At 36.8% G+C, this 26,719-nt stretch overlaps 4 protein-coding genes across 7 annotated transcripts; all 4 read right to left on the reverse strand.

Moving 5' to 3' along the window:
* Positions 1-727: 727 nt before the first annotated feature.
* On the reverse strand, positions 728-3,602 carry LOC121234015 (probable inactive receptor kinase At2g26730). Of its 2 annotated transcripts, XM_041129812.1 has the most exons (3): positions 2,893-3,602; positions 2,062-2,721; positions 728-1,564 (listed from the first exon to the last, which is right to left on the reverse strand). In XM_041129812.1, exons 1-3 carry the CDS (start codon positions 3,359-3,361, stop codon positions 963-965), a joined length of 1,731 nt encoding a protein of 576 aa, XP_040985746.1. In that variant the 5' UTR covers positions 3,362-3,602; the 3' UTR covers positions 728-962. The 2 variants fall into 2 exon arrangements, with proteins under 2 accessions (XP_040985746.1, XP_040985745.1); XM_041129811.1 differs by having other exon boundaries at positions 2,062-3,600.
* Positions 3,603-5,212: 1,610 nt separating this feature from the next.
* Positions 5,213-9,613, reverse strand: LOC121234020 (ubiquitin-conjugating enzyme E2-23 kDa-like). Of its 3 annotated transcripts, none has more exons than XM_041129815.1 (8): positions 9,460-9,613; positions 7,667-7,780; positions 7,464-7,537; positions 7,215-7,294; positions 7,000-7,114; positions 6,652-6,704; positions 6,292-6,420; positions 5,213-5,600 (listed from the first exon to the last, which is right to left on the reverse strand). In XM_041129815.1, exons 3-8 carry the CDS (start codon positions 7,505-7,507, stop codon positions 5,464-5,466), a joined length of 558 nt encoding a protein of 185 aa, XP_040985749.1. In that variant the 5' UTR covers positions 7,508-7,537; positions 7,667-7,780; positions 9,460-9,613; the 3' UTR covers positions 5,213-5,463. The 3 variants fall into 3 exon arrangements, with proteins under 3 accessions (XP_040985749.1, XP_040985752.1, XP_040985751.1); XM_041129818.1 differs by having other exon boundaries at positions 9,365-9,543; XM_041129817.1 differs by having other exon boundaries at positions 9,349-9,537.
* A 3,656-nt stretch (positions 9,614-13,269) lies between these two features.
* Positions 13,270-16,924, reverse strand: LOC121234021 (RING-H2 finger protein ATL48-like). The gene is made up of 2 exons (XM_041129819.1): positions 16,629-16,924; positions 13,270-13,626 (listed from the first exon to the last, which is right to left on the reverse strand). Exons 1-2 carry the CDS (start codon positions 16,702-16,704, stop codon positions 13,454-13,456), a joined length of 249 nt encoding a protein of 82 aa, XP_040985753.1. The 5' UTR covers positions 16,705-16,924; the 3' UTR covers positions 13,270-13,453.
* A 1,764-nt stretch (positions 16,925-18,688) lies between these two features.
* LOC121234018 (protease Do-like 9) lies at positions 18,689-25,140 on the reverse strand. Its single transcript, XM_041129813.1, is given in 10 exon segments — positions 18,689-19,217; positions 19,436-19,540; positions 19,627-19,677; positions 19,766-19,867; positions 21,433-21,665; positions 21,831-22,022; positions 22,202-22,382; positions 22,471-22,670; positions 24,289-24,826; positions 24,829-25,140. Coding segments are annotated over 10 exon segments (1,761 nt in total). The 5' UTR covers positions 24,889-25,140; the 3' UTR covers positions 18,689-19,118.
* Between the last annotated feature and the right edge of the window lie 1,579 nt (positions 25,141-26,719).

Raw genomic sequence — 26,719 nt, forward strand, 5'->3', positions numbered from 1 at the left:
GATCATAGGCATGAGCATGAACATAAATTTCAAAGGGGGACAAAATTAGGTGGGAGGAGTAGGGAACCCACAGTGCTTTTTCTTGCACTAATGCCATTTCATCTCATTCATGATTGAGCAGCGCATGCACTCAAAATAGATCATGATTGAGTAATGCTAGATACAAGTTTTAAATAGACAAATTTCGTGTAGGCCTTTTGTAAAAAAAATAGATCCAACTAAGAAAGAATATGACAGAAGCGGATTAAAGGTGTCGTATGTAGCAGCCCGGCAGTTTTGTGAGACTTTAGTTTCTTCTTTAGTGCCATTGCTGGAAGGGAGGAAGTTTTGTTTGGTTGGAGGCATTTTCGTTTCTGAGCACAAGGCCCAATCTCTAAAGCCAGCGTTAAGAGTCTTCATGCATGACAAGTTGGGTCTCATGCATACTATTGCTATGTTAAAAGTGCTTGATAGAAAGAAAATGCTATTCACAATTTTTCAGATTAGCTAAGTTGAGGTCTAGATGCTGAAGAATTTGGTGTGATCAGCAGTAATCCTGTGTGGATGTCGATCTAGGCAGACGTCTGTTAAAGGGAGAAGGTTTTAAAAACCAAGGGATTTTTTGTTTTGGTTTCTGTATTGGCAATTGAAAATTGTTCTAGTATGGAAGAATCTAGTTTGATATACAACCAGATCGACTACTAATAATGGTGAAAGCAAGTTATGAATTAATAATGCTCAAACATCATTAATCTCAAAATAAAAATAACTTTTATTCAATTTAATGTCCGGTTCTTAATAGGTTTTAAGGCACCAATCCTAACCCATGTGTAACAAAGTACATCCATACCGTCATCTATGTGATAGAGAGAAATTTTCTCCATGTAAATGGATGGTGCTGATCTGCTTGGAACAACTTGGGTATTGGGATAAATAGACAAATCTCTTACATCAAGTGCTTAATTTCACGGTTGACTCTTTGCTCACAAAAATATTAGAGAACCAGCATCAAAAGATACTGATCCCACTTCTTCTTCCTCTTTTATTGTCATAATCATTGCAGCAACTTGAGCCATGCTAGGCCTTTCATTTGGAGAAGGATTTATGCACTTCAGAGCTATCTGCAACAAGTTCACCATCCTCTCTTCACTAGCACCTTCTGATTGCAGTGCCCTGTCAAAGACTTCTACAGTCCATTCCTCTCTAACTACTGAATGCACCCAAGTAGCTAAATCAAACCCATTGTTCTGGACCAGCTTCCCAGTAAGCAGCTCCAGGAGAATCACACCAAAGGCAAAAACGTCAATCTTGAAGGTGCTATATGGACGGTCTCCACTCGGATTGTTGTTCTTAAAACCTTTGGTTAGGGGAAGAAATGATTCCTTTTGATTGTCAACAACCATTAGACCATATTCACTGATGTGCATATGTTTATTTCTGTCAAACATTATGTTTGTGGATTTTAGGTTCCCATGAGCAATCCCATACTGATGCAGCTCCTTGTGCATGTATGCCAAACCCTCAGCAATGCTAGCTGCAACACTTAACCTGCTTCCCCAGTCAAATGTATGGTCATCATGTGACCCTGAAAATGAAAGGAAAAAAAAAAAGACTCGAAAAATATTTTTGCATTTTCTCGTCTGAAATTATGGAGAATACACGAAAGAAAAAAGTTGCTACCAGAAAAGGGGATGGATGCAGAATACCACGATTCCACTGACAAGGCATGGAGTAGAGTTTTGTGCTAATTTTGTACCAGGATTCTCAAGCAGCTTAGAAATTAAAACGGGTTTTGTAGTCAATCTATCGTTGAGTCTTACAGTTATGGTAGCTCACAGATTGGGTACGGTCTGATAATGCAACATCTCCTAGTACAAAACCACCTCCCAGTCATTCATGCCCACGGGCATAGGATTTACCAGAGCATGTTTCTTTATTTTATTCTACTAATCTCTTGCATGTGTCACATTTTAAACTACAGCTATGAGTTTTCCTTTTCTGTTTGGGGGAGGGGAAAAGGCACCCAGAAACTATGTAAGCTGACATTCTAAATATAGTAGTATACTGAGAATGAGAAAGTACCGTGGAGAAGCTGGAATAGACTGCCATTTGGCTGATATTCATAGACCAAAAGCCTCTCTTGCTTGGTGCAATAAAATGCAACCGGTGGCAATACATGTGGATGCCTCACTAAGTTTATCTTCTGCATCCTCCTACGGAAATCTTCTTCAGATAACTCCAAATTGTTGATTCTCTTTACAGCCAAAATATCCCCACTATTTAGCATGACTTTGTAGAGGCTCCCGTGCTTTCCTCTCCCGAGCAATTCAGCTGGAGCACTAAGCAAGTCCTCAAATCTTAGTTCCCTCATCGATGGATTCGTGAGAACTACAAGGGTTGATGTAGCCGTTGAACTCTCAACAGATGTCATTGAATACTCTGATGTGCTTAGGCCGAACTTGAGCTCATTGGAAGTTTCACTAGGCTTGTTGCTATTACTATCCCCTGCCACTCCCTTCTTTGCAACATCTAGCTTTTCTTCTTTAGTCATGCTTTTACGGATTAATTTGATGGAAAAGAAGAGGACAATGAGCATACCAAGAATTGTATAGCCCAAGTATATAAGAAAATCGTTAGATGAAGATTTTTTTGGTTTCGTTTTAGATGGTGGAGGTGCAGCCTCAGGTGGACAGGCAGTTGATAAGGGTTTTCCACATAGTCCAGGATTACCTGAAAAGATATCTGCAGAGAAACGGTCTTGGAGATTAGGAATTGGACCGCTGAAATTGTTGTTGGAGAGGTTGAACTCTTTCAAGATGTAGAAATCAAAATTTGGTATTTTTCCACTCAGATGATTGTTCTGAGCTAAGAAAGTCAAAAGGCCTGAAATCCGGGGCAGATCAGGAAGCTCACCAGAGAGGTTATTGTCAGATATATCCAGCCTCTTCAAATTACCCAACTGTGAGAGAGAGTCAGGAAGGCCACCAGAGAATCTGTTCCCACTTAAATACAAGCCAGTCAGAGTCTTACATTTTCCTATCTCTCCTGGTATTAATCCATGGATTTGGTTATTTTTCAGGCTGAAGACAGTAAGAGACTTTACCATGCAAATAGAACTGGCATTCAGAATTCCAGTGAGATTGAGACCTTCAAGAACTATTCTCGACACAGAGTTCTGAAGACAGGTCACTCCGACCCATTTGTCATTACAAGGATCGGAGGTCAAGTTCCAGCCCCAGTTGCCACCTTTTTGTGCATTTTCTGGTGAGAGATTCTCCATGAATTGAACTAGTGCCTGCTTCACTTCCCCTTCTTCTGAAACTGCCATTGGACAGATGAGAAAGATCAAAATGAGGAGTACCCAGATGGGAATCCGATCCATCTTTTTGATAAACCAGTTGGGTTTTTTTTATGCAAATTGCTCTAATGCTTTGCTTTCCTTGTTTCTGTTATAAGCTGGTTTGGCTATTTGGAATTGAGAAACAAGTAGAAAGTAACAAGCCATATTCTGCTTAAACCACTTATGATTGCCAATTGGCTGATATTACCAAGATAGCTTGAAGTAGCATCTATGTAATGTGACTGCCAACAAGGACCTGTTAAAAATGAGCCAGAAGGCATAAACTGACATTTCAAATAAACCAAGAGCCGGCCTTTTGAAACAGTCAATGCTTTTTAATGCCATGCATAGTGATTCATGCCCTTCTCAGTCGGCTTCCCATTAAACTATATATTTGCTGGTACCACTAAGATTTACTTATTAATTATCGTGTTTTTATCTATGATGCAGACTTGCCAACAATGATGTAATCGGTATACATTATGGATACGAGTAGTGCTACATGTACTTACATTTTTACTTACAATATTTATTTTATTAGTTTTCTTTTGAAATTCAAATTTTGAATTGCAAATTTCATAATTTTCAGCATATCAATAATTGACACATCGTGGAAAAATAAATTTTTTGTAAGTTTTTTTTAAGTACATTTAATATTTTCCTATGGCTATATATAATTTTTGAAGTAAGAGCTTTGCTCTCATTGAGCCACATCATCCAATCTTTCATTAAATGATTAAAAATTTAGTTGTTTAAGTTTAAAATAGTTGAAAATGTTGTGTCAATAAATATTAGACAATTAGAAATTTTAAAAGTCTCGTATTCTTTCCTCTGTATCTCATTTTTACATTTATTGATTGAAGGATACCAACACTCATGATAAAAATCCCACAATCATGTCATAAAAGGTAAAAACTTTTACATGCAAAACAAGGTTGCAAGAAGAGTTTTTATTTATGGAGACTTGCCAACGATTATGTAAACCAGTACACAAGAGGTAACTTGTTTATCTATCTAAATGGGTGGTAAACAGAGCAGCTTTTTTTGGATTTGTTAACTCTTTTCTTGTAAAAGATTATAAAAGGTAAATACTAAAGACAAGCCTGATTCACTTAACCAAAGGTTAATACAAATAATTGAAGATATACTCTCCTTAGAATTGCAAATTCTGTGTATCTGAACTGTTAACCACGAGTGCATATATATATATATATTATGTCGGGGAACCTCTCCAAGGCAGGGCCCTTCGGACCCACCACTGCAAAATAAACCCCGGTCCCATGGAAACCACGAGTATATTGACATGCAATATATTCATTACCAATGTGTACATTTCAATGACTTCAAAGATTGTCATAAATGTCACAACTGTGTACCCACAAGCACAATAACAGCTCAAACTACAATTTAGACCATAACATTTTTTTTTTTAACATTTTAAGAGCCAAGGAAAAGACCTAAGAACTACTACCCCCAAAAAAAAGACCTAAGAACCAATGAAAGACAAAATTAAGTTGATAGTTTTCAACCTCACATAAATATAAAATTATATGAAATTAGAATTTAGGTAATTACCCAATGTTAATATCAACTCCCTATGACATTAGAATAGAACCTACTCTTTATGATATATATTCATAGAGGTATGAAAAGAATCCAAGCCAGTCTTGATCAGAGAACCATGGAAAAATAGGTCCAAGCCCCAAGACATAAAACCAATATGACCTTAACAAAAGCATAAAAGATAATTCTGCCAATCCTATCCATAAATAAGAAGGATACTACATCAACTATCCTTAAATATCGCCTGCATCGAGTCCAGAATAGTAATCAGATAAGCTGGCCAATGAAAAAAATTAAACTGAAATAATAAAACTTGAAATGGAACGTAAGTTAAAAACATTGACTTAACTTGTCAATTTCTTCTGTTTGTTTGTTTTCCATTTCATCCCCCGTACCTTTAAATATCAGTCCAGGGGTGTTACAATTGAAGTGTCTGGTGCCATTATGATTCTACAACCAATAAAAACATCATCATACAACTAGTAACAATCGAACATGTAAACACACTATAGAGTTTCATTGCTGCTGCTATTTGAGTTTTGGGGGTGGATTAAGATCAAGAACAAAGATGCAGCAGTTCATCATGGGTCGGCATGTCCTGCAACATCATCATCACTAAAACCACCACTTTCTTCATCACTTGTGTCCTCATTGCCACTGTCCACTTCAGATATGGAATTGGTGATATTCTCCTTCTTTGCATATTGTTCACAGTACTCTGTGTCCACAGATAAAAGTGGAAAAACTTATATTTCTAACTCCAGATATGACATTCAATTCTGTCCCTTTAGCAACAAGAGACACAACAAGCTTCCCCTGATATTTATATCATTTTTAGTGAATGTGTCAAGAAACAATATCTTTTTTCTGATAAGTCAAGAAACAATATCAATGAAGAATATATTATAATTAGACTCAAGTGACTAACGTACTTCCCAGTACCATACCCTTGAAGTAAGTGGTACTGACTTATATTGGGAAATAAATTCGATATCTAAGTGTTTGAATGTTGAAATAAGATGGGAAAGACTATATAAAAGAATAAATCTAGTAACCAAGCCCCACTAAGAAGCTGAAGACACACTTCTTGAATTTTGCAGGCATTTCTGAGGAGATTTGTGGCCAAATCATCAGAATTTTTATGTTTGTTTTATTTTCTAGGTTCTTCCTCCTACACCACCATTTAAATAAACAATATATATTAGATAGTCATAAATCATCTTATCTACCTAAATTTCATTTCAGAAATAAATGCCAAACGCATGCTCAAAACAAACCATGTCACTGCCAATGTGAGTTCCCAAATTGCAAAATTTCATTCAGTTCTGATTCTTCCTTGATGTTGATTTGATAGAACACTTGCCAATATTGCAAAAAGAAAGAGAATTCACATTGTAATAAAGCTTCACCTTTTACTTTCTGATCATACTGCTTTCGGTCCTTCATCATCAATGATGCAGCATCACCATTAAGTGGGTCAGAAGGATTTGGATAAAGCAAAAGCTGTGGAAGGAACACTTCAAACACATTTAACAGATCTGCGGCAACAGAAAACATGGGTATATTATGAGACGAATAGAAGTGAATCCACACAATTCAGGAGAGAGAGAGAGAGAGAGAGAGAGAGAGAGAGAGAGAGAGAGTAACAAGTTTGGATCAGGGCGGGATAAATTGGTATTAACATTTGAAACATGAACAGAGACATGTATAAACTACACAATAGTTTAAGCTTTTATTAAAAGAAACAAGAACCGTTAATTAATAATTACCAAACATTGGACTCCAAGATTGATTAATAACATCCAAGCACACAGAACCAGATCTGCAATTAGTGAAATAAAAACCAAAGTCAGCTTCCTTGACAACAAACTCAGAAGGATATTACCTGCAGTCAATTTTGCAACTGCTGATGTCAGAAAAGCAATCATATTTCCATTCATTTATGCTTCTCAAAGAAGCAGTAGGCAGCCCAAGTGTTTTTAAATTCTAATGAAACTAAACCTTTTATATGACCAAGTCTCCCAAATGCTTTGTTCATTGCAGCTATATATTCCTAGAGCCGAAGAGTTCTGTTGGAAAAATAAGTGACGAGATTGCTTTGAGGTACAAGTTCTCACAGTTCATCAACATTTGGGTGGTATATCTTGTTCACAAACCCAATAGAAGGAGACTTGTATGGATAAGCATCAGGAAGCTCAACATGGATTTTCCAAACCCCGCCTTCATAAAGGCCTGAAACCAAAAGTCATATCACATAAAGAATACATCATTAAAGGAGGAGATTCTAAACAACCAAAGGGGTTTTAAATAAGAGCGTAAGTAAGGAAAATACTTTCTTTTGGACCATGGAACTCTACATTGAAATCATTGAGTCCATCGTTTATTGTCTCCACTGTGTAATCACTCATCATCCTGGACAACATTAGCACATGTGAGAGGTGCCAGAAAGAAGATTATCACTCATAACTTTAGCATGTGAAATTGGAACTGCAAGCCTTAAGCAGAACTCATGATAGAAGGCCGACTTTGTCAAACTGAAGTGCATACACACACAGAGATTTAACAATGGCAAGCAACTTACAACTTCATCACATCCATCTCTCTCCTCTTGCTTGGAGAAGACATATTAATTATTATAAACTAAAACTCCACAACCTGTTATAGTCCATCAAAGAAATTGAATTAACTTCAACAGAATAACACATACACTTTTCTGTTCAGGAATATTTATGGACACAACATGGTTGAAGATAAATAGTTTGATGTACGAGGATAGGTGCCTACCTTCTTTTCCAGAGCCTCACAAGATGTTATATGAGATAGAGAAGATGGAAGCAAAAGAATCAGAAACCCCAAATTTTCCTTAGCAATTGAACTAAGAATAAGGGAGACACATATCTGTTGACCCAAAGGAAAAAAAACAGTAAATGAAGACATCTTATAACAAGATTACTTAAATCTACTAAAAACAGAAATTTGATTCAACAGACCATGATATCACAAAACAGGGCCCACTTGTCAATATTTAAACTTCCTCCATTAACATCTTCACTTTGTTAAACTTTCAAGGTAGGACAGGCCACACAAAGAAAGTAAATTAAAGGAAATCTTAAAGAAAAACACAGCTAAAGCACTGCAGTAAAGGTAAATGACGTCTAAGATGTAACATAAAAAATAACATAACCCAACACTAAAACTGAAAGATGATACAAGATGATGGGAATAAAACCGTTACAGTGTCAGTGATGGACACGTAAAGCATAGGCATGCAATTCCAAGCAATATCTTTGACCCTTTAGAAGAGATAACATGCAGAAGGTGAAGAAGAGTAAGAAAAAGAGACCAAGCAATCGCACAATAAGACTGAAAAGCAACATTAGCCAATTCTACCTGGAGTTTGTTTCCAAAAATGGATCTTTTGCATAAGCTAAAGGACAAATTATGGGTCAATTAGAAAGTGTCTAAAACTATCTAACCAACATAGCAAACCAAGTAGAACTCAGATTTCTTCAAACCGTTTGCTTGCAGCCTAAAAACACTCCTAATCCTATGACTATCACCTTCTCCACCACAAGCTCTTTAATGAATAAGATCTGTGGATTTTAATGACTGATTTCAACTTTGAGTGTTTTTAGGTTGCAGTTTTATAGAAAAACACTCCTAAACCTATGACTCCTCACCTTCTATGAGCCTGATCATAAAGTTGAAAGCATTTGCACAATGTGTCAAAAAGACGAATATATGTAAAATATAAAAGCTAAACACATTGTCGTTCAAATGCCTCTATATCAAGCTCAAACTAGGCACCTTCCTTTATAAAAGCACGCACTGATAGTATGCTCTGGTCATAGCACAATATCTATTAGCCTATTTAGTTGTCCATTTCAACAAACAGAAATTTACTACCTAAGCAGCAAACTGATGCATTAGCATACATAATCTTCACGGATCCCTAGCATCATAATCTTCACGGATCCCTACAACAGACTTCATGAATCAAATGTATTACTCCTTTGATATCAAGTTAAGATCACTCCCATAGGGCGATCATAAGAAATATTAAAAGATATTCCAATAATTTTATGCCATATACGATCATTTTCAATCCAATAAGTTGAAATTGCCGTAACTTGCTCGAGTTCCCAATAAAAAAAATGATAGGATCTCCTGGGCCACGGAGAAATGATCAGAAAAAGCAATGCATAGAGAGGCAAATCAACAATGCAACCACTTAATTCACAAACTATTTTTGTCACCGATAGGAATCTGATGGACAAACAGCAAGATATTGAATCCTTTTATAAAAACCAGTTCAACCCCATATTCACAGTTGATTCTCACGCTCCATCACTTTCTTCCAGAAACAAATAGCGGATAATGAGTTATACGCTAAATTAAGCAAAAAATGAATAAACAAAAGTGAATTTTCAAAGCCAAAAGCTCGACGAAGTTCACACTGCACATACAAGATCTATGCAGTACCGGTAAACAGAGAGTAAATAATACATAAATTGCGCTCCGTCTGACTGATTTCTTAGAGAATGTGAGAAAACACAAATGAAACCTTGGTGTCTTACAGTTTCCACTCAAATTGCCGAGAGAAAATTTCAATGACCCTTTTACGGGTTGAGCTTGTGTTTCTGTCCGAAGAGGAGAAGCCCCGAGAAACCAACATAAAGAGAAATAGTAAGAAGTTAAATTTGTGGATGATAAATTATACGTTAACCGAGTGTAAGAGAGTAACTTAATTTGTACATTTTTTATAAAATATAATATAAATAATTATAGACTCAATTAGAAAATAATTTTTTCGATAAAATAGGATTAATTATAAAAGATAATGATTTCTGAATTTTAATTTCTTTTTACGTTTTTATTTCACATCAATCTTGTTTCTACTTATGTTATGGGCTAATCATGTGTGTATAGATTTTTGCTTTCTTTTTCTTTCTAATTTAGTTTTCTTTTGATGAAGTTCTAAGTTTATTTTTTAATCAATTCATAAATTGTGTAATTAATGTCACATGCATATATAATAGCAAAAGATTGAGTATGCGTTAACCAGACGTATACCGAATGAATTATCAAATAGACTGATTCATTTATAATATTTTTCTATTCAGTGTTCATGTACTTGTGGGAATACATAATGAGAAGGCTAAATTAAATTATTAGTTGATTAAATTATGATTGACCTAAAAGAATTAATATAAACAATAGGTTATATATTATTGACAAAACGATCTATATATGTTCTATATATATATATATATATATGATCTTAATCATTCCAAAGCAATTAAAAGTGCGTTTGGATGTTGAACTGAATTGAGTTGAGATGATAAAATATTATTAGAATATTATTTATTATTATTATTATTATTTTGAGATTTGAAAAAGTTGAAATGTTTATTATATTTTATATTGGAATTTAAAAAAATTGTAATGATGAACAATTCAATATTTTCAAATCTCAAAACAATAATAATATTAAAACATAATATTTTAAACTCTCAAATAAAATATAAAATTCTCATCTCATCCTTCAAATCTGTCCTTAACTTCCAAACGAAGTAATATCTTTAAAGATCGAAACTTTGGTAGGCTTCATCAACTTCAAGAAAATACATGGGAGGAAGATTAATGATGTATGTCACATTGTCACAACATATCAAAGGCATGAAGGAGACTGGAAGGGTTTTAAAAGGGAGAAAATCACACGAGGTAAGAGAAAAATGCCACTCTGACAAGTAGTGCATTGAAAATTTCACTAGAATTTTGGTGGATTGACAACTTGGCTCATGAGTTCATTCGACACTCATTCAAGACTTTAATCTATCAAAATATCAAGCAAAGAGTTAGCTCAATGTCACTTGAGGCTTGATTAAGCGAGAATTACAACTTAAATTCGCTACACTCGAGGTAGACAGTACCTCACCTGAGTGATGGTGCACCGTATCGTTTTATTTTTCAAAATTCTCACTTAATTTGATAGAGAATTATTGTCGTTTGAAAAAGAAAATCAGCATTTAAACGCTTGATATTTATTTTGTACAAATGTATTATTATATATATTTATGGTTTATTTTGCATATTTATCTCTATCCCACCCAACAACCTAAAGTCACTACAATTAACTTTAAAAAATCATAATCCATCCCATCTTACACGAATCTGATAGGATTCTCAATTCTTACCTACATATAATATTGAAACTGTGGAGGATAAAATATCCGGCCTACTGAAAGTTAGATCCAGCCTATCAAACCACACTAGAGGACAAAATGGAGAGGAAATGATGGGAGATAAGAAGTGATCATAGGTGCAAGAGGAGGGTGTAAGAAGGAAGTGAGAAATGGAAGGGATGCTCATACACGCCAAGGGTCAGACCTGACCTCTGCTGACAGACACGCAAAGGGACCAGTCACCTCCTACCCAGGTACGTGCAATGGAGAGTCAGATAAAAGCAAAGACTCAGATGACCAATGGGGATGGGATCTTCTTCTTCTTCTTCAACCTCTCGAGGAAGAGCTCCAACTTTCTAATTTGTACAGTGAGAAATGAGAGGCCATAGGAGACTGTAAACAAGTAAATTATAGTGAATTTTTCCTCTCCAAACGCTCGTGGACATAAGTAACATGCCGAACCATATAAATCTGTGTGTTCATTTATCTTATTTTTTCTGGACTTATTTTTCATTTACCCTCCATAGACGTATACATCAATATTGTACAGCTACTCCAGAACACTGTTGGGGGCCCCAAACAATACCGACCAAGGCCCAAGTCGACCAGTGGGCCAAGAATGACTCTTCCAATAAAGGTCTTCATAATGGATTACTCGCATGCATTATAATAAACTAAGACAGAAATTAAGATAGCAATCCCAAGCTAGGAAATACAGAAAATTCGCAAAATCGAAATATTATTACAATTTGATGATTAATTACACGTGACTGTACTGCATGGTTATATCAACACATGAATGATCAACAAGCTAGCTGATAATACAGCAGATCAGAGAGCGAACGACTCCTATTAAAAACAAAAGACAATAAAAGAGTAATGTACCAATAAAAAAAATATTTCAAATATTCGATCAGCCTGATCGATACATAAAATAAAATTCAAGCGGCATTGGATAGTAAACACAACTAGTGATCAGCGAGATAATATACAGAAAGCTGAGATCAAGTCATGGCTCCTCATGCAAGCTGAGAACAGATTCTAAAACATAAACTTGCAGCCTCAAATTCAGAATGTAATTAGCTGTCTGAAGCAAAAGGTTGTCCGGTTGCAGACCTGGCCCACCAGGCACAATCCTCTGCAGCTTTTGGACCTTCTTTCCAACCTCCCCTTGCCTTCTTCTTCTTCTTCTTCTTCTCCTCCTCCTCAGTTTCACTCCAAACATTTTACCATCGGCCTTAACCTTAAGTTGCTGGTTACATAAATGTCTGCATGATGGACCTAAAGCCATGATGATGATCAGGCATAAACTCTCAAGTAGCTCAACAATGGCAGAGAGATAGAGGTGGAGAGGGATTATTATATCGAGGCGTACGTAGAAATGTACGTGTATAGAGTTTTTATATATACAAGTAGTGAGATTGAGATGTGAGAGTGGCCATGTGAAGTCTATCTGGCGGTAGGGTTTGCTTTTGTGGAGAGAAATAAGACATGCAAGCAAGACAGCCCAGTTTTCTGTACCTATGTGCATGGGAGGGGGCTGGGGCCGAGCTAGTTGTGAATCGGTTTCTTTGGATTAGAAGTTAGAACATGATCATACGAATGTTTATAGCCACTAGTTTTCTTGGGGAGGGATCAGGACAATATCTGTCCTCGTAATCCTCGGATCCTAAGAGCTGCCCTACCCTGATCACGTGCTGGGATTTGTCTCCCAGTGATAACTTTTAATCCATTTTTTTTGTGTGGATAAGCTCTGTGGTTTTTCCATGCGTGAAGATATTCAGTTCTGCAGCTGCTGCATGCTGATCATACTGCAGCCTGTTATATGACTATACGTTGTTTGTTTGACTAATTGCATGGCCAATTAAACTGCTTTGTAACACACATTGGACAAAGCTGTCCGTCGATTTGTTGTCTGTTTATGAGGTTTAGATGATCAATGCATTCGTTCGTACTCGGAACCTATTTGGAGCAAGCAATGAGTTCAATGAATTTTTGGTGTTGCCCATGCTCAATTAACCCAACTATATATTTCATATAGTGGCCTTTGTATAATAAAATAATGCAGAGATATTAATATTTCTGGTTAATTCGGCTCAAATATTTCTTTGTGAAATAACCAAACAAAAATGATACATTCCAACTTCCTCAAAAATTATTCAAATCAACCATTATTGTGACAAATAACACTCTTTCTTGATATCTAAGAAACTTTAATTTATTCAGAATAGCCGTAACATGATTGGCATACATATATATATATATATGATTGTATAAGCAAACTTGCAAAGGTGCATGGAGCTGAAAAGGACGATCGTCCTGATCCGGTCACCAAAATCAATAACATAACATGTTAGAAGAAAAGATCCAAAGCAGTGTACAGAATTTATGTTGATCGCCAGGGATTATCCCCATAGTAGTAAGCAGTACCAACCATTAGGGCTACCGTAGCACCTTGGGCAACCACACGAGCTCTCATTAACACCTGACCCAAATGAGAATTGCCTTGTTTGAAACTGATCAAGCCAGCCGTGAGCACCCCGGCTGTCAGAAGGGCACCTGCGGTATTTGCATATCCGTCAACCAAACAAATATACCAAGTATCCATAAGATAGAAATAAACAGCTAAAAATATTGAAGGTGGCGACAATAAATCTTGATGTTCAGAAAGTTAATGATCAACCTTGCAAAAGAGTAATGATAGGCATACAACCATTTTACGACCATCTGACATGGCAGGCCAAATCAACTGACATGACAGCAAATAATTAATTTTTTTTATCTATGATAACTCGGTTTTTTTTCCTAATTCAAAATCTAACAAAACAAATTGCTTGCCCAAGTGCCATTGAAACTGGTCCGAAATAATGTTATAGCTCAAATCAAGAACTTCCAGCTACTTCGAGTCTGAAAGGTCAGAAGGCAATTCACCAATATTGAGATGATTGCTTCAAAGATCAAGCAATTTAAGCTGGTCCAATCAACACAAGGGTGTCATACTGTCCCTTTGAGACCCATTTTGGAGAGAAAAAACTCAGTCACACTATTACAGCTGAAATATTACCCTCAAATTCTCACAGACAACATCCTCCCATTTACAGTGGATTGATCACTGAACAAGGCTGTGACAATGGGCCCATATATGAGGTTTCCTGCAAATTCTTTCAGTTCCATGCCAACATATTATGGGGATCACAGGTTAGGGGTACGGGTGCTGGGCGGGCACCCACACTGGCCCACCTGACCCCAGCATCAAGCGGGCACACGGGAGAATTTTTGTAAAAACATTCACATGCAGGCAGGTGCGGATTCCGCACCCGCCTGCCGGCATATATATAAATATCATATAATATATGTTATATTTCATTTAAAAAAAATTATATATATATATATCAAAACGAGGTCACTTAGGGAGTTAAAAAACTTCCTAAACAACACCATTTAGGCAAAGTAAAACCTAAACCAACCCCCCCTCCCCTCTCTCTCCCCCATCTCCTGAATCGCCCTCATTCTCTCTTCAGCCGCTGCGTCGTCTCTATCGGTCTCTCACATCGATGTTGCCATGGCAGTCGTCATCGCTATCTCCCACTATCCACTCCAAGTGAGTATCTCGAATCCTCGGTGGAGTTGTCCTAAACGGCGGACGGCCTATAGGCCAATCCGTCCACCCGGCATCCAGGTGGGGTCACTCGCCCAAGTGGAATGGGGCCGGGGACCAAACTCATCCCCCTGCCCATGTGAGTGCGGGGGCAGGATGGCCGGCTGCCCGCCCACTGGGGGTGGGTAGCAGGTCTAGTTGGGGATGGAATAGTTTGGCGCCTTTCCATGCTAGATACCAAGAGGAACTTAAAGAATAGATGAAAGCAACAGTTACATTGTTACGTTTTCATGACCAACTAAAACTGCATTAAAAAAAAAAAAAAAAACGTAACGTTTCCACCTAGGCTATGTAACATTGGTAGTCCTGAAAAATTCCGAAGTCTTTCATTAAGGTACCATTACCATACCAAATATCTTTCTATAATTCACCTTTCAGACCACTTTGAAATTCTAGCATTAATGAAACAGATTAAAGCCTTTTGCTGTTGCTTTCAAAAGACAAGCCCCACAGCTTCCTCGAAGCTCCTTAAGACACAATTTCTCTCCAAATAACTATGTTTCCACACTACAACCTCTCTATCATCACAATATCATTAACCAATCTCCAAAGCATTTCATTGAAAGTTTTGAGTCACAGAGAACAAGTCTTCCAGACAGTTGCCACTCTTCTTAGGCAAAGAAATGGAGCCTTAATGCGAAGAGAACCTTAAGTTGCCGAGAGTGTTACCCACCCGTGGGTAGCCCAAGTGGTAAGGGTGGACTGGTGTGCATGTGCCCCATGTCACAAGTTTGATTCCCCCTAAGATCAAACTACGATTTAAGTGGAAGACAATGACCATAAAAACACAAGAATTGCAGGCACTGACTTCTATGCTATCAAAAGCAAAGAACGCAAGCCTAAAGTATATAATCATCCCTAAGCCAATACACTGGGAGTTCTCAAACAATAATAGTGAGAACTAAACCCCAAGGGTTGGCCCAAGTGGTGAAGGCCTTGGTCTTGGGGTATCACTCCCTTCAAGGTCCAAGGTTCAACACCTCATGGGTGCAAACAATCCTTTGGGGCCACACCCCTTGGTGAAAAGCCAGCGATTTAACCAATTCCATATAGGGAAACTTCCGAGAGTGCGGTGCACGGGACCAGGATTTACTCTGCAGGGATGGGTCCGAAAGGGCCCTAAAATAAAATAAAAAATAGTGAGAACTAATTTTTTAAAAAAAAAAAAAAGATACAAAGTGCCATGCTTTTTAAGCTCACTTGATAAAGCTCCATAAAGAGCGCACTTCATGTGTTTTCTTATTTGTTCTTTGCTTTTGGCTTTTCGTAAGCAAAGCGCTTCAGCCTTGGCTATGTGCAATGCTATTACCAACACTGAATGCCAGTGACAACATCGAAGAATAAACATTCTTGCATTCTAAACGTGAGACCCAGAAATTCCCCAAAGAGAAATAAAAACTGATTGTCTCTCAACAAATATATACAAATTAGAAGAAAAAACAACAGGGAAATTGGTAACACAAATGAAAAACATAGCCAGATTATATAGAACACCACCAATAATACATAAAACTACCAATAAGTTTTTATAAAAAAATGACCAGGACCATTTCTAATATTGATACAAATCTCATAAATACAGCCAAAACAAGACAAACAATGCCATACCCAGATGAAATTTCATCAACCTGGGCCACTTTCTACTAGAACCACAAACTCAATTCCCACCAAAATATGATGTTAATATTTAGCTGAGGCAAATATCTCATACAAAGCTTTTCTTTTTCCTCTTGATTAAGAAAAATGACGTACATAACCTAACCCAATATAAGAAAAGTCCCAAATTGACAGAAACAAACATAAATCTGACATTAAAGAACAATAAAAAAAACCAAATGGAGGTATAAATACGAAAATTAAATTTTAAAAAATGACTAATGGAAACTGAGAATGAGAGGTTTACCAATAGGAACAAGAGGGTTCCTGACGCGCTTCTTCTCCTCAAAAAAATTTTCCAAGTTGGGCTCCGCAGTACCCATCTTCTACGTAGTATATTTAATATCTATCAAATTATTTTACAAGCAAGTATTAGACCCAGAAAAACAAGCACAGAGATCGTCGAAGAGCAGGGAAACCAAATGCCCAATTGTTATATAGGCTATATAGAATAGCGCTGCAGGTGCGACTTGCGAGCGTTGGCTTTTTAAGTTTCTGAGCAATGGAGCGTCGGGATATTTTGAAGGAAAATTCTTGTATGTCTCCCTGCCCATTTTACTTTTTCTTTTTTAATGGTCAAGAAATTATTACTAATAAATTTATATTTTTTTAAATATTTAAAAATGTTTACAAAAAGGAAAAAAAAAAATACCATTACACTCTAGCCTCAAGGCACATTTGGCAGGCATTGAAAAAATATATATATATATATATATATACACACTGGGGAAGGTCCGGGTGTATTAATCCTGGGATGCACTTGACATAATGATTTAAATAAAAAAAATAAAAAAATCAATAATTTATTTATTTGAAAAAAGAAAATACAGGTTAAAGAAAGACAAAAAATAAGATTAAAAAAAATCTAAACTTGAACAAAGTATCTAATTGCAGGGCTATTAAAGGTCTTTTGGTAAAATATGATCCTTCAATAAATTCTACAAGAGAGCTACACGTCAAAAGGTCAAGGGTTTTAAAAGCTTTTTGGTAAAACAAGATTTAACAGAAAAACAAGAAAAGTTAACAGAAAAATAATAATAGTTACTATTTACAGTTAGATAGTCACTTATTATAATAAAATAGATATATGTAATTGTTCTAATTTGGAACGGTTGTAGGTCAGGTTGGATAGTCCTAACTCAGATTTTGGGGCTGTCCGGGTTAGGATTCGGCCCTTCACCCTATTACTAGTCCAATAGCGAAAACATACATATGCTTTTCGTTTTTCTTTTTCGAGACAGATTATAATTGTGCAGTTGACGATGTTATATAGTAAACATTTCATTAATATTTTAATCATTTCTCACAAAGATTCAAACTATTTTTTTCAAATTCTACAATGAAGAATGGAGTTTGGGAGAGAGAGTTACACAAAGTGGACCGCATCATATTTGTTAAACATTTAATGTTGAGGTACTGACTTACATCAAGTATAGCGATTGTATTACATTATACGTAATGCACAGATGTTGCAGCGTAAAAAATTAGAAACTCCCTCGAGAGTACCCAGATGTAGTGATGGACTTACTTGGAATGATTGAGCTTTTACTGCCTTTTGCAGTGTCATTGAAGCAACTGTGATGGTTGAAGGTTTTCACGCTGTAGAATGGACACAACATAACCCCAAGAAGAGGAAAAGGGTAAAACCCTTGAAGATGGAAGGCTTACTACCACTCACGCAGAAGAGTCCTCTCTTGGAGAGGGAGGCAGATGAATAGAAAGCGGTTGAATCATCACTTGCTTTATCATCTTTAGAACATACTCAAGGCAATCTAGCCTTACAAGCTGATCTAGTTTATGTTTTTTCTTTATCTCCCTTTTGGAATATGTTAATGTAGGTGGATTATAGCATGCAAAACATATGTCTCTCTATGATTTGGGTTCCCATCTCCTAGAATGAAGCACATATATCGTGGGATGGCTTGTAGGTTCTGTATATGGTGGTCAAGAATCCCTTGCTCTTCGTACTAGATAGGGTGATTTACTTAAGAGGGACCAAAGGTCTTTTAAGTAGGAAAGCAATTTGTGATTGCGATGACTACATCCAGAGAGCCATCTCCAAACCAAGGACAGCAGCATTTTGGGTTGTTCGTGCTTCACCAGTAAAGTGATCATCGGACGGACATTTGGTGGCTTATGCATGGGGGCTTGTGCATAGAGACTCCTGTTAACAAAATTAAGGGTGATATGTTCCACATGCCACTATCTACATGCTGAATTTACTTCAAATTTCCCCCTTGTGTAGTTGTTTGGTGCACAACCCGTCTCAAGCCATTCAAACATGCCACTGCTAGAGAAGATGTCTCATGGTAAGAAAAGGTTAGTAACTTGGTATTTTACTTTTTCTTTTCCTCTAGATAGGAGTTTCTGACAATTAAGATCCCATTCACATCTAGATATTCTACGGGAGCTATTACACAAAATATATGCCTCATATATCGCTCCAAAATTTATAGAAGAAAAAAGAAAAAAGAATCTTAAGACCAACCTCAATTCTACAGCCTGTATGGTCTCCTCAATTACTTGCAAAGAGCAGAAAACTATCAATCACCGCTGAAGTACCTGCACCTCACTGCTCTCCAGAGACAGTCCCACATGGGGAAACAATGTCTAACAAACTACAAATATATGGCTAGCAAGTCCGGTCTCCAGAATGTGACATATTCTCTTCTTCAGATGTTTTAGAAAAGAAAAACAGAGGCAAGGCAGTGCAGGCTAAGAAATCTATGATCAAACCTCACAACTTTAGATCATCCGATATGGCTGATGGTATGCAGTGTGTTGCAAGAATATCTAAAGTAGCTGCTTTGGCAGTCTTTGTCCGAAGGACCACTATCTGTACAGATGTAAAACTTATCAATAAAGAACCGTGATACTCATATGGGAATTTTGCACAGAAAGGGAACACGGGGAGCAAATTTTCTACACTGTTCATGTTTCCTTTCCATGTCAAAACCCCTTGGCTCAATCATTTTTTATGAATAAATAAAGAGGGCAACCAGGCAAGGTGTGCGTTCAATGTGTATCGCACTCCACCAGAGAGAGAGGAAGAACCTGTTGATACTCTAAATCAAACTTCAAAAATTCATCTTCGCAGCTCTCTACCATGGTGGCCAAGCTCTTCAGATTCTTCACAGGCTTACCATTGAAAGCATGCACCTACACATTATACAATGAAACGGCTTGGTAATTAAAGTATCCACAGCAAAAATCAAGGGCACTACAAAAAGCTACTAATTCCAGACCTGGGTGTTAACAATGTCCTCATAGCCAATATTGATATCAGCGACAAGCACCTTCAACAAAACATATCATTAAAAGGTAAAGAACAAGAATGGAAATATATATATATATAAGAGAGAGAGAGAGAGAGAGAGAGACTACCTGAGAAACAACAACAAGCTGCTCATCTGGTGATTGTGGCATTGAATGCAACAGTTTATCCAAAAGCTTCACTGGAGCTTCATATTCATAATCCTTTCCATACTGCAGAAAGAAGACGGTATTATAGGATACCATGCAAAATCTTTGCAAAGTCAAATATGACTGATAAATTTGTTAATAAGATGTTGGAGATCAAATAGAGTAGGCTGCCAAAGGCAAATTACTAAACACAAGCGGTTGATGACGAATTGAAGCAACCAATTGCATTTAATGTTTGGAACGAAAAACAATTTTCTTTGAATAAGAAACCACCAAGATATAGAGGATACACAGACCAGCACATGTGTACTATGAAAGACTAGGAGTAAACAATTGAACCTTTGTTGGATAAAAGTTCACGAGACCACCAGACAAAAACCACATCCTTTTGATAGTGCTTAAGGCCATTGTGATGGGTTGTAGGTTTTAAACATGATAGTCATAGACCCAGGCATCAAAGTAGATTTTTTTTTATGAACAACATGTATGTAATTCCAAAATATGAAGAGAGTAGGAGAAATAGTATTGAGGCAACCCTCTCATTCCTCAGACTTTCAAAAACCAAAAGCTACCTCTTTTGATTACCAAAATACGATGATACTAAGGCCCTGTTTGGATGTTGAGATGGTCTCAACCCATCTCATCTCAACACCCAAACACACACTTTTCAATTTCAAATTTTCAACTTTTTTTATCTAATCAATTTTTTTTTTTTTTGATAAGTAAGAAGTAAGTTTCATTGATATGAATGAAAGATAGGCATAGCCCAAGTACACAAAAGTAATCATTGCCTAATCATTATAACTTTTCAAAACTTTCAAACAAAACACAAAAAACGATTCAACTTTTTCAAATCTCAAAACAAAATAATATTAAAAAATTATATTCTAACAATATTTTAATTTTATAATTTTTTATTCAACTTTTTCTCTCTCCTTTCCCAAAATCCTATAAAACAATTTAACTCAAAACATTTCACTACTATTCCCAAACTATTTCATTACTATTGACAGATTTCTCATCTCATCTCAACATCCAAATGAGACCTTAGGAGTTGTTTGGAAGATGGGAAGGTTTCATCTCATCTCATTTACTTCCCAAACATCACTCAAATGCAAACACTTTTCAATTTCAATTTTTCAATTTTTCAATTTTTTCATCTAATCATTACAATTTTCCCAAACTTCTAAACAAAACACATAAAACAATTCAACTTTTTCAAATCCCAAAACAAAAATTATATTTAAAAATTATATTCTAACAATATTTTAACTTGATAATATTTTTATTCAACCTTTTCCCTCTCCTTTTCCAAAACCCCATAAAACATCATAACTCAAAACAATTTCATTACTATTCACAAATCATTTTACTACTATTCACAGATTTCTCATATCATTTCATTTCCCAAGCATCCCTTTAGTCTCCCACTATAATCAGACTTTACTAGTCATACAAGTTGTCCAGCCTCCACTATGCTAAAGTTCTTTGCAAGTCCAAAAGATTAGCCACAGCATCAAAACAACAGAGAAAAAAAACTAGAAGCAACTATTATTATCGTCTATTTCAGACCCAGAAAACACATGAAAGCGGACAAGCCAGGGGGATTCCAAAGTTGAACAACAAACCTCAGAACGAAGGTATGGAACAGATACAGTCGTAAAAACAAATCCAGCAATAATATAATATGAGGGTGGTCTCCCTTTGATGTGTGCGGGAATGAGCCTTTTGTGAGTTGCAAGTTTGATGTCAAAGTCAAGAATCTCATAATTGCGAAGTACTTTAATGGCTGCATCATCCCCAGTGTACTTCTGGGAGACAAGGTAACTAAAGCCTATGCGCTCACCATGACGAAAAGGAACTGAAACATTCCAAAAGAATTAGAGTGAAGTGCCACATCAAAATTCAGGAACAATACAATTACAAAGACTAGATTAGTAGGACTTTTCACTTTTACATTTAAAACCCTAATGCAAAATTTGCATACGTAGTCAAGAAAAAGCTGTAATCAAGAAGTCCTGCTTGCCTGTTCCATCGTTGGCAATATCAACCCCATCAAAGCTGAGAATAATATCCGATGGTTCTAACACCTTAGATTCTGGGGCAGTTGGATCAATTCTTCTAATACGAACACCCTTCTGATCAGGTTTCATACCCATTGCTGTCCGCAAATCAGGGTTCTCCATCTTCTGCCACTCAACTCCAAGAATTGGAAATCCTGGCATATAAAGACAGAAATGTGAATCAAAGCAACAGGAAGGGGGGAAAAAAAAAAAAAAGTAGCTGTGACTCAAAAAATCCCAGAAATGCAAGTATCCATGCAGAAATATCACAAGGTGGATCACACTTGAAGAAGTTAGTACCGCAACTTAACAACTCAAAGATGTAAATAACTACCTGTATAAGCTCCATTCTTCTCATAATCCTGGATGAAGTGCATGATGACTGGTGTGGGTATCACGTAACCTATATTCTCTGCATCTTCATGTTTAAGGGATTGAAATGCAATGCCCACACAATTTCCTTTATCATTAAAAGCAGGCCCACCAGAATTTCCAGAGTTTATAGCAGCATCTATCTGCAAAGACAATCATGAAAAAGTTATCAGGACAAATAGTCAATCGGCAAACTACATACACAACAAAATGCTACTGCAACATCATAACCTGCAAACCAAGAAGCTCAGTGGAACCATGGACATAAGATAGGATCTCTAATCGTGAAACAACGCCACTTGTGACAGAAATTGTGTCTCCCCCAATTGGGTAACCCACAACAGTAACGGCATCTTGAAGTGCAGGTAAATCCCCAAATTCTACTGGTGACACTCCTTGCCAAAATTCATTATCATCGACAGTGAGCATTGCTGCAGCGTCACATAAAACAAAATTTACGATCAGTATAACTTGAGTCAATTAAGTACAATTCAAAAAGGCTACCAATATTTACTTCATGCAATAGTTAATACAACTTAGATGCCTCCTACATTGTGAGACAGCAAGGGTTTTGTGGAATGAGGTGTTCGGTAGAGTAGAGCTGACTTGGGTTATGCCGGAGACTGCGGTGGCAGTGCTGGCCAGCTGGATAAATATAGGAGGCATGCAGTAGATTAAAGCGGTTTGGAAGATGATCCCTATATGCATCATGTTGTGTTTGTGGCAGGAGCGCAATGCGCGGACGTTTGAAGACAAGGAGAGATCACTAGAGGAACTTATAGCTTTATTTTACAGCACTCTATGTACTTGGGCCATTGCTGTTGATTTCAACGGCATGGACCGACATGATTTTCTTGTCTCTTTTGCACCTTCTTAATTAGGGCATATAGTTGTTCATGTATTTGTATTGGGCTATGCCTAATTCTTTGATCAATAAAATTTGTTTACTTATAAAAAAAAAAAAAAAAAAAAAAAAAAAAGATGACTGTAACGCATGCACCTTACTTCACAACTTTTCTGTCTCCATCTGCATCAAAATTGAAGTTTAATGGGCAATGATAATTCAACCCTTCGACTTTCTTCAACCTTGAGTTACTTGTAACCCTTATTTCTTCACCTTTTCTAAAAGTTCATAATTGGCTCCTGTTAATTGTTGAATTTATTTTGCTTCAATTTTGGATTCCCCATACATTAGTTGACTTGATGGTTTCATTTGTTTTATGCAGAATAGCTAATGCATTTTGCCCATGGATATTTTCCCCAGTTCAGAATAACAGGGGCAAAACTCTGGTCTCAATCCTAACAAATGTAGAATGATCAAAATCCCTCTATGTAACGTTATCAGTTAACATTAGGAGCCACCTCAGTTCATATGAGGTCCGACACAAATTAGGTACTAACATACTTGAATAACTACTGTCACAAAAAATATCAGACTTGGTAATGTTTGCCAACATAATAAACCATTCACAACCACTCGACTCTTCAACTAGGCACATATCTATTCAAGGTTTCGGTGTTCGCAATGAATCGTAGTGCTAAGCTAAGCAAAGCATGTTAGAGTTCTATTTAGAGACTATCTTGCCTATCAAGTTTGTTAAGATTTTATCTATTAAGAAGTTTAATTTAATTTAAACTTAGGTTTTAAGAGTTTCATTTTGAACGACTTTTTTTTTTTTTACAAGTACAAGAAAAGAGTAGAAAAGAATATGGGAAGTTCGGTAAGAGTTTCATTTTGAACAACTAGTAATGGATAAGCCCTATCCTATTCTTGATGGGAGGAATAGTTCAAGTCTAACTCTGTTAGAAGTCCCTAGCCTAGCCTATAAATAAAGGGCCTGGGTAAACCATCAGTACGGTAATCAAAAGACATAGGGCAAAAGATTCTCTTCCTACTCAAATATTTCTTTCTCTTAAGTGGGTTTTTGCTCGTTCTTGAATCACCATGGCAGGAGGTATGCAATTTATTATTTCCACTGCTGTCTATTCTGTATTTTATATTAATTTTCCAGCACGAATATGCGAAACCAGAGAAGGAAAGTTAATTACCGATATCGCATTCAGTCCCGATAGCCAGCACGGTGGCGAGGTACTTGGTGTCGGACCCGCGCTTCTTGAGCTTGACCTGGGTGTAATGCTCGACGGAATGGGCGTTGGTGAGCACCCTCCTCCCTCCGATGACGAAGCCGCTGCTGCTGGAGCTGTATTGCCTCTTCCGCTGCCACGGCAGGGAGAAATTCGGCTCCGTGTGCACGCAGAAAACCTTCACCACCGCGTCCATCGCCGGGACCACCCTGGCCGGCGTGCCCTCCACCGCCATGGGACCCACCGCCACGTCGAAGAAGTCCCCGTTTTCGAAAGGGCGAAGTGTGGCCCTCCGCCCGGCTGGGGAGAGGAGGGGCTGGGGCTTCTCGGGCATGGGGCGCTTCTTGGGACGGCCGCGGCGGTGGGCGCCAGCGTTGGCGTTGGATGATGTGGTGGGAGGGTCGATGAGCTCGACGTTGGAGACGGAGAAGACATCGTCCAATGCGGCGGCGTCTGCGGCGGCTGCGGCGGTGGTGGTAGAAGGGAGATCTAGGGTTTCGGTGGAGGAGGGGTTCTTGGCTTGCGGCCTCTTTTGCGCTTGTTGGACTCGCCAATCATTTTCATTGACAGAGAGAAAAATGCCGAACTTCAGAGAGAGAGCGAGCTTCAAAGATACGCAGTTCGGGAGGGGAAATGAGGTTCGGAACGCAAAAGAATTTACGTAGCGTCGGGTCACGGGTGTTTCCTACTTCTCTTGCTCCTTTTTTGTTCTACAGTTGCTTCTGTTTCTTGCCAAACATAAAACGGTCCGTCGTATCGTTCTTAACGACCCGTAGCCGTTAAATCTGCTATTCTACGGTTTTGTTTCAATTGAATTCGTAACTTCGAGGAAAAGTTTAAAATGGGCGTAGAATTATTCTTTAAACAATAAGTACACACTCTTTTTATACTTTTTTTTATAATTTTACTTTAAATCAATAATATTTTTATAAAAATAAATTTTGCAGGCTACATTTTCATTCCACCATAATAAATTGACATTGTTTATCAACTTTCAATTTTTTAAAAAAAAAATATATAATCTAAAAATAATAAAAATATTAAATTTTACATAATAAATTGGTGATATAGTTTGTGACATTTCTCTAAAAATAAGTTATACAATAAATAATTAAATTATACAGATATTTATCATTAATCTTATCTTTTCTCAAAGGAAATACATTTGGTATACTGTAATTTGTGCAACTCGCATTCTTGCTTCTCGATTTTCTATCATAATTGTCTTTGCTAGCAATTGATAGGGAAAAAACCATACAAGAACAAGGATCAGATTTATATTAAGGGTTCGTTTGAATAGTGAGATGAAATGATTTTAGATAAGTTGAATAAAATATTGTTAGATTATTATTTTTTAATATTATTATTGTTTTGAGATTTGAAAAAAAGTTGAATTCTCTATTATATTTTACATAGAAATTTGAAAAAATTATAATAATAAAATGAGATAAGATAAAATGAGTTGAAAATATTTTTGTATAGCCTAAAACAAGTTTGAATTGAGAGTCACACATCAAACTAATAAAAATTAGATCAACAATAACAAACTTATAATTATTATATAACTTTATTTTAAATAAAATATGGTTATTTAATTTGCAACTATTTTTAATAAGGTGGTACGATGACATTGATTGATGCAGAATAATTTGTAAAATGGTTGTATATGAGTGGCATGTGTATGGTTACCTTAGGAACTATTCACTGCGATTACTTGTCCACTTACATGCCACACTTTCTACCCCTCAAACATGGTAGTCTCACTCCCCACAAAAATATCGGCTAAAGGATTAATTACTCAAAAATAATAACAAAAAATTCACAATCAATCCACAAATTCTAGCACACCCTCAGATTATGGATCATTGTAATAACTCAACTTCAAAATCAAGTTTTCTACAAGCTGGTAAATGCTTGTTTGGAGTTGTTATAGGTAATATATAGAGCTTTTAATTATAGTGCTTTTTATAGCAACTCAATTTCAGTCAATGAGAAAAACACATTACAACTGCATATCTATCCAGATAACCTGGGAAATGAAATCTGGACTAAAATTCCTCCACACAGTAATGTCAACTACATTCCGAGCATGTTTTGCAAGTCTATGAGCAACCTCATTTCCTATGCATCTAACATGTTGCACAATGCAGAGTGGGATCTTCTTCACCAGGTCTTTAACTTCTTGAATCAAGTTATTCAGTAGTGACAAAAATTCCCCACTAGCTTGTATCTCTTTCACTACAAGTAAAGAGTCACTTCTCACAATCAATTCATGTAAACCCATAGGAATACACAGCTAAAGCCCTTTAAGCATATCTCGAAGTTCAATTTCTGTAAGATTTTAACTTCATTCTCTTTTTTACTAGCAGCCATCACAACATCACCATTGGCATCT

Source organism: Juglans microcarpa x Juglans regia, chromosome 6D (assembly GCF_004785595.1).
Source record: "Juglans microcarpa x Juglans regia isolate MS1-56 chromosome 6D, Jm3101_v1.0, whole genome shotgun sequence".
Taxonomy (NCBI): domain Eukaryota; kingdom Viridiplantae; phylum Streptophyta; class Magnoliopsida; order Fagales; family Juglandaceae; genus Juglans; species Juglans microcarpa x Juglans regia.